The sequence below is a fragment of the Bison bison genome, unplaced genomic scaffold, assembly GCF_000754665.1.
Source record: "Bison bison bison isolate TAMUID 2011002044 unplaced genomic scaffold, Bison_UMD1.0 scf7180017864490, whole genome shotgun sequence".
NCBI classification, from domain to species: domain Eukaryota; kingdom Metazoa; phylum Chordata; class Mammalia; order Artiodactyla; family Bovidae; genus Bison; species Bison bison.
Window position 1 is genome coordinate 9567934 of NW_011495049.1, and position 6629 is coordinate 9574562.

Genomic DNA, 6629 nt, shown 5'->3' on the forward strand with positions numbered 1-6629 from the left:
TAGCTATCATTAAAATTTTTGTAGTTTTATTTTAAAATGAATTCTTATCTCATGTTGAAATATATAGATAAAATAATACCCTGGATTTTTCTTTAAAATTATTCAGTTGGAGTAGATAAAGCAGGCTAAAGTAAGATTAGCTATCTGATGACACTTTTTGAAGCTGGATGATTATATATATAGATACGTTATACTCTTCATCATAGTCTTTCTCCTTTTTCAAACTTTTGAAGTTGGTGAAAATGAAAAGTTAAAAAATTTTATCCCACCCTATTGCCATGCTGAGGGTTAAATCAGTCAAACTGGATGCTAACTACCTGTGGCATCTGTTACTCACATTTTGGCCTTTGAAGAGTTTCTCCTTCAACCTGTGATGTTCTCTTTCCCATTTTGTCATACTCTCTATGCTATGAAGGTACAAAGTTCACCTCTCATGGTCCATATCAAATGTCTCTTCCTTTAGAGTGTTTCCCAATGCATGGCCCTTCTTTTGCATGCAGACTTTTTTGTATTGAAAGTATAAACCCATTGTATCAAACATTCACTCACTTATAAACTATTTCCTGGAGAAGGGAATGGCAAACCAGTATTCTTGCCTTGAGAACCCCATGAACAATATGAAAAGGCAAAAAGATATGACACTGAAAGATGAACTCCCCAGGTCAATAGATGCCCAATATGCTTCTGGAGAAGAGTGGAGAAACAACTCCAGAAAGAATGAAGAGACGGAGCCAAAATGCAAACAGTGCCCAGTTGTGGATGTGACTGATGACAGAAGTAAACTCTGATGCTGTGAAGAACAATATTGCATAGGAACCTGGAATCTTAGGTCCATGAATCAAGGCAAATTGGAAGTGGTCAAACAGGAGATGGCAAGAGTGAACCTTGACACTTTAGGAATCAGTGAACTCAAATGGACTGGAATGGGTGAATTTAACTCAGATGACCATTATATTCCATTTAGCAGGTGAAAAGTGAAGTTGGACAAGTTTGCAAATATTTACAAAAAAAAATGTGATTAGAGTTACAGTAGAAATCTGTGGTCTGAGAACATCAGAGCTGGGGGTGGAGGGGATAAGGCTCAGGGTAGCATTGGTTTTTGATCTTATTTTTAAAGGATTGCATTGTTTCCAGTTGTTCAGAAATGATTCATGTAGATAATGTTAAATGTGGAAATGTCAGTCACTCTAAGGCAGATCCTCTGGTTAATGACTGTTTCTACTCTTCCTATAGTACAGAAGCAGCTGTAATTGACACACCAATTAACGCAGTATGACTAAAAGACAGTCCCTTGATCATCTCCCAAATAACTCTGGGGCCTTTAAGAATCTTTAGAAAGCTTCAGAAGAACTGAAGCTGTCAAACACCAGTGCCTTTCTGAAACCTCTACTCTTCTACCCCAACAGAAACTTTCTCCTTACTGCAAACCCCCAGATCATAGTAGATAAAAGCAATGACTTCATTGAGTGCCCTTGGAATCAAATTCTAGTCCTAGCTCTTACTCCTAACCATGTTACTTTTGGAAAGGAGTTTTCCCAAGTTTCAGCTGTCCAGGGGCATTACTGAAAGTGAGCAAAATAAATATGGATACGATTAGAGCAATTTGTACCTACTTACTTTAACAAGTTCCATCTTATTTTAAAGTACTTACTATCTTTAATGGATTATAAGATTGTTGAATGAAAGGAACCATGTTTTAGAATTTTTTGTTTCTCATGGTACAAAAACAGCACTTCAAAAAATATTTATCAATTAAATTGGTCTCTTGGGCACATTTACTTAGCTCATATGCATATGAATTATATGGTAAAGAAGTAGCCTGAAAGCATGGAAAACATGGAGATTTGGGAAGGTGCAGGGCTTGTATAGGAAAAATTACTCTTCTTACAATTCCCCTTCAACATATCTAAGTATGTCTTAAAGGAAGTCTCAGTTTGACTATCAAGTGTATTATCCTCTAAAATGTGCTAAATCTCTTTTTCAAAAGGACAGCAGGCTTCATACTCAAAGCCATCATCAAGCAGTTATAATTTATAAAGACCTTATATTCATTGTACTTATTTTTCTGGTTTCCTTCTATTTCTGGCAAGTTATGTTGTTTTCTATTTATTTAAAATTTATTTTTAAGTAAGCGTAAGGAGATAACAAACATGGGCATATGAGTTAAGTTTAGGAAATACTGTGGTATATAAACATGGACTTTAAGAAGAAAACCTACCAATTGATAATATAGTTCAAACTATTGTTCATAGATTGGAAGCCAATGTGCAATATGGAGAAGTAACTTGATCTGGTTACAAAACATGTACTGACAAAGCTGGGGCAAACATGACCATCTTAGTCCTCCTAGTTTCCATTGCCTGATGCCCCTTTGATAAAAGAAAGTGACCCTCAATTAATATTTGATGATTACTGTCTTCTCTAAGCCAACTGCTTCTTTCATTTTTAATAATGCCAGTGTTCATGGATATTAAAGTGAATCAATAAACACTCTAAGTATAAGGTGGCGTGCAATCAGGAGCCAAGAACTACAAGTAAGAAAAGGTCACAAAAATGCACATTACAACATCAAGCAATGTATCAGACACACAAAGCTGATAAATCTGTATGCATGTAATGGTACTCTATCGGATTCAGAAGGTCACATCTTCAGTGGTATGCTAGTGGACAAAATAGATATTTTTCCAAAAGCCACAAATCTGTCCTAGAATGTAAAAGGAACTTATAGCAAACACACACCTATGGTTTACATAAGGAAGGACTATTCCATTAATGCAGTCAAAATTTATTCTCTCATGTAAAGAAATGCTCAAATTCATGAATGAAGAGTGTCTAGAGATATATCATCAACTAAGGAGAAGTGTAGAGGGCTTTGGTAGAGGCAAGATGGTACATTTTATTGTTTAGCTTTGTAAACATTTTGGTCTTTGAACCTACTAAGAGTGTTGAGAGTGTTAGTTGCTTAGTCGTGCCTGACTCTTGGTGACCCCATGGACTGTAGCCTGCCAGACTCCGCTGTCCATGAGATTATCCAGGCAAGAATACCGGAGTGGGTTGCCATTCCCTTCTCCAGGGGATCTCCCTACCCAGGGATCGAACCTGGGTCTTCCACATTGCAGGCGGATTCTTTACTCTCTGAGCCACCAGGGAAGCTGAACCTACTGCAAGTACTGCATATTTAGAAATAAAACTCCCTCCAAAATTCCTTGACCATTTGCTATTCAGTATCTAGGAGACTCTGGACCATTAAAAAATTTACTTCTTTACAAGAATATTTAAATAAATCTAGAGGTTATTTTTTGTTAAATTAAGTTTTCCCAGTTATTTTACAGAATACAACTAAATTTATTTTAGTTAGCAGATGTCCTTCACAAGCTCGCCATTATTTTGAAACGGAGACAATTTTAGAAGCATAATAAAAAGCCTCCACTCTGCATTTCTTAATAACTATGTAATGAGATTTAAATTTTGAATGGCATAAGGCAGTTCCTGAATATTGTTAATTCAGTTACACTGCACATTTCTTCTACTTGTAAATAGCTTCAATTTTGCATATAACCATTGTGTATAAATTTCAAATGTGAAAGCTTGATTTGTAGACAGACTGCAAATTACAGAAAAACATGCTTTACATGGACTTTTGGTTCCTCATATCAGCACTGGGGTGATCACTGGACATTACTTGTCATGAAAAAAAGCAATGATTAATTATCATTCCTAAGTTTAACACCATACTTACCTTGTAAATCTAATGCTACCACAGCAGTATCATCTTCTAATCCTTCAATCACCTCACACTTATATCTCCCATAATCCTCTAGAGTAAGGTCTGTGATCACCAGAGAAGCATCATTATCACTGCCTCCTTTCAGAAACACTCTACCATGGTAGCCTCCATAGGTTTTCTTGTGGTATCCCATGGAAACAAAGACATCCACTTCCTTGAGGTAATCTGAAGTTAGCTTGGTCCACTTAATCCGGATTTTGTGGGTTCCTGAGCCAAATGCTGTAGGGTCTCGGTAAAATTTACATGGCAGTGTAACATTGCCACCTCTACGTGAGAACACCTTGGCTTGTTCTGCTTCCACCAGTAGACGGGGGCCATTTTCTGCTATAATTGAAAAAAAGAGAAAAAATTAATATGCTTTTAGACTTTTATAATATGAAACATACTACCTATACAGGGTATCTGGTGAAGAGTAGCATTGAAGATAAGCTTCTCTGCCTTGTTGAGCAGTGACCTCCTTTGACTTACGGAGAAAGGTACCTCTAGTACCTAGTGGGGTTCTACAAGGTAGTCATGTCTTTTAAGCCACTGAAGAAAGGGAAAGTTGTACATGACAATCAATGAGAAATACTGGCTATAAGATTCTATAGTCATCTGAAGTTTGAGGATGTCATCATAAATTCCATTTTTTTCTATATTTAAATATAAAAATGTAGAAATAAGACCAAGAGAAGTGATGGGGAACCATAATTATTTCATCGATATAAACCCCAAAATTCAAATTGTATAAATTGATCTTTCCTCAGCTGAACTTTCTAATCCAATAAGTCTGTATTGTATTTAGGGGAAAGTTTATGGTAACAGACTAACGTTCATTGAACTGTTCTGGTCAAAGAACTTAGAATGTTCTCCCATCTCTGCCTTCAGATACATACCTGTGATATACCATTCTGGAGCATTTCAAGCAACATGTATGTATTTTATTTTCACACAAAGGCTAGACCTCAGAAAGGCATTTTTAGTGGATGTTTTTTAAAAAGCTCCAGATTTTGAAATATATTCCTCAAACTTTGTATGGTAAAAGTGTATCCAAAGTTATATTTCTTTTCTAATTAACCAGATAGTTGTTTGTTTCTTTATTCCCTTAAATCTCCTTCTACTGTCCTTCTGCTTTTTCTGTGTCTTGGTTTACAGAATCTTCTCACTTCACTTCTGCCTTGACTTGCCCTTTAGCTTCCTTCCTCCAAGGACTTTATTGCCTTCCCAAGAGCACCGCGATATCCCTAGCCTGCCAAGTCAGCAGGGCTGCCAGGCTCTGGATAGCCAGCTGTTATTTTCAGATCTTGGCTTTCTCTGGGGTTCCCCCTGGTTCGCTCATTGTACTTTTGACCTTGATGAGCTCTCTTGAGAATGTGCAAGCTTTGAAAATGAGAAAGTGCTACAAGAACTCCTGGATGCACATACCCTCTCATCTACACACAGCTTTCAAAGGCTGCCAAAGCTGCCTTTCAGGCAGTCTTTCCTCCTTTAGGCTGGAGGTTCTGAATCAACCTTGGTCATGAATCATTAATGGTATACAGGTCATCAGGCAGAGTAGTTGGTCATCTCCAGACAGACCTCAAAACTTAGTTATTTAATGGCATATGTAACTTTCAGATTTTAAAATAAAGTGTCCAAGAATGGACACACTGGTTCCATTTTTATTATAAAGCAATCAAAATATTAAAAAATATGTATATTTATGTTAGCTCTAATCTTCAGAAACATAATAGTTTAAAGCCATCAGTGCCCTACCTTGAATAGTTTTAAAAACATGAAAGGATAGTGGCTTAATTATCCAGCTTAAAAAATTCTGGCTTAAAAAATGCTCACTAAGCATTTCCTTTGATTCTCTTCATCTTCTTATTTAGGCCCATAGATTTATAATACATAACAGGTAAATCTATTCAACTCTACTGTATGTATGATACTCCCCCTGCAATATCCTCAATGACCACACCCATGTTCTACTTAAATATTCCTAGTGTCTTCTTTCTGGGAGGAGGAAAAAGTGCTGTTTAGTAAGTTGCTCAGCAATGCCTGAGGCCCTACATGGATCTACCCAGTACCTTGGGAGGATGCCTGGAGCTGGATCTTTCCATGATGGGACTTGAGACATGACATGAAAGAGAAGTGAAAGGCAAAGTTGCTCAGTTGTGTCCGACTCTTTGTGACCCCATGGACTATACAGTCCATGGAATTCTCCAGGCCAGAATACCGGAGTAGGTAGTCTTTCCCTTCTCCAGATTTTCCCAACCCAGGGGTTGAACCCAGGTCTCCCACATTGCAGGTGGATTTTTTACCAGCTGAGCCACAAGGGAAGCCCATATAAGACCTTCAAAAAGTTGAAGTTACCTGATTCTTTCAAGTTTTTTTTTTTTTAATCTTTTATCTTATATTGGAGCATAATTGATTAACAATGTTAGATAGTTTCGGGTATACAGCAAAATAATTCAGTTATACATATACATGTGTCTGTTCTTTTTCAAATTCTTTTCCCATTTAGATAGTTACTTAATATCAAGCAGAGTTCCGTGTGCTATCAATTAGATCCTTACTGGTTATCCATTTTAAATATAGAGTGTGTACATGTCAATCCCCAATTCCCTAACTATCCCTCTTCCCTACCCTTCCACCATAAGTTCATTCTCTAAGTCTGTGAGTTTGTCTCTGTTTTGTAATTAAGTTCATTTGTATCATTTCTTTTTAGATTCTGCATATAAGTGATATCATAAGGATAGTTCTCTTTGTCTTACTGTCTTATGACAATGCTAGGTCCATCCATTTTGCTTCAAATGGCATCAGATTAGATCAGATCAGATCAGTCGCTCAGTCGTGTCTGACTCTTTGCGACCCCATGAAT

The 6629-nt window shown here is 37.0% G+C and overlaps 1 protein-coding gene across 1 annotated transcript in view; it reads right to left on the reverse strand.

Annotated features, from left to right (window-relative positions):
- The window catches only part of HAPLN1 (hyaluronan and proteoglycan link protein 1), a 77709-nt gene that overhangs the window by 8521 nt on the left and 62559 nt on the right, over positions 1–6629 (reverse strand). Inside the window, exon 3 of the mRNA XM_010863385.1 lies at positions 3740–4111. Coding sequence (XP_010861687.1) covers positions 3740–4111 — 372 coding nt within the window. The remainder of the gene's footprint in view (positions 1–3739; positions 4112–6629) is intronic.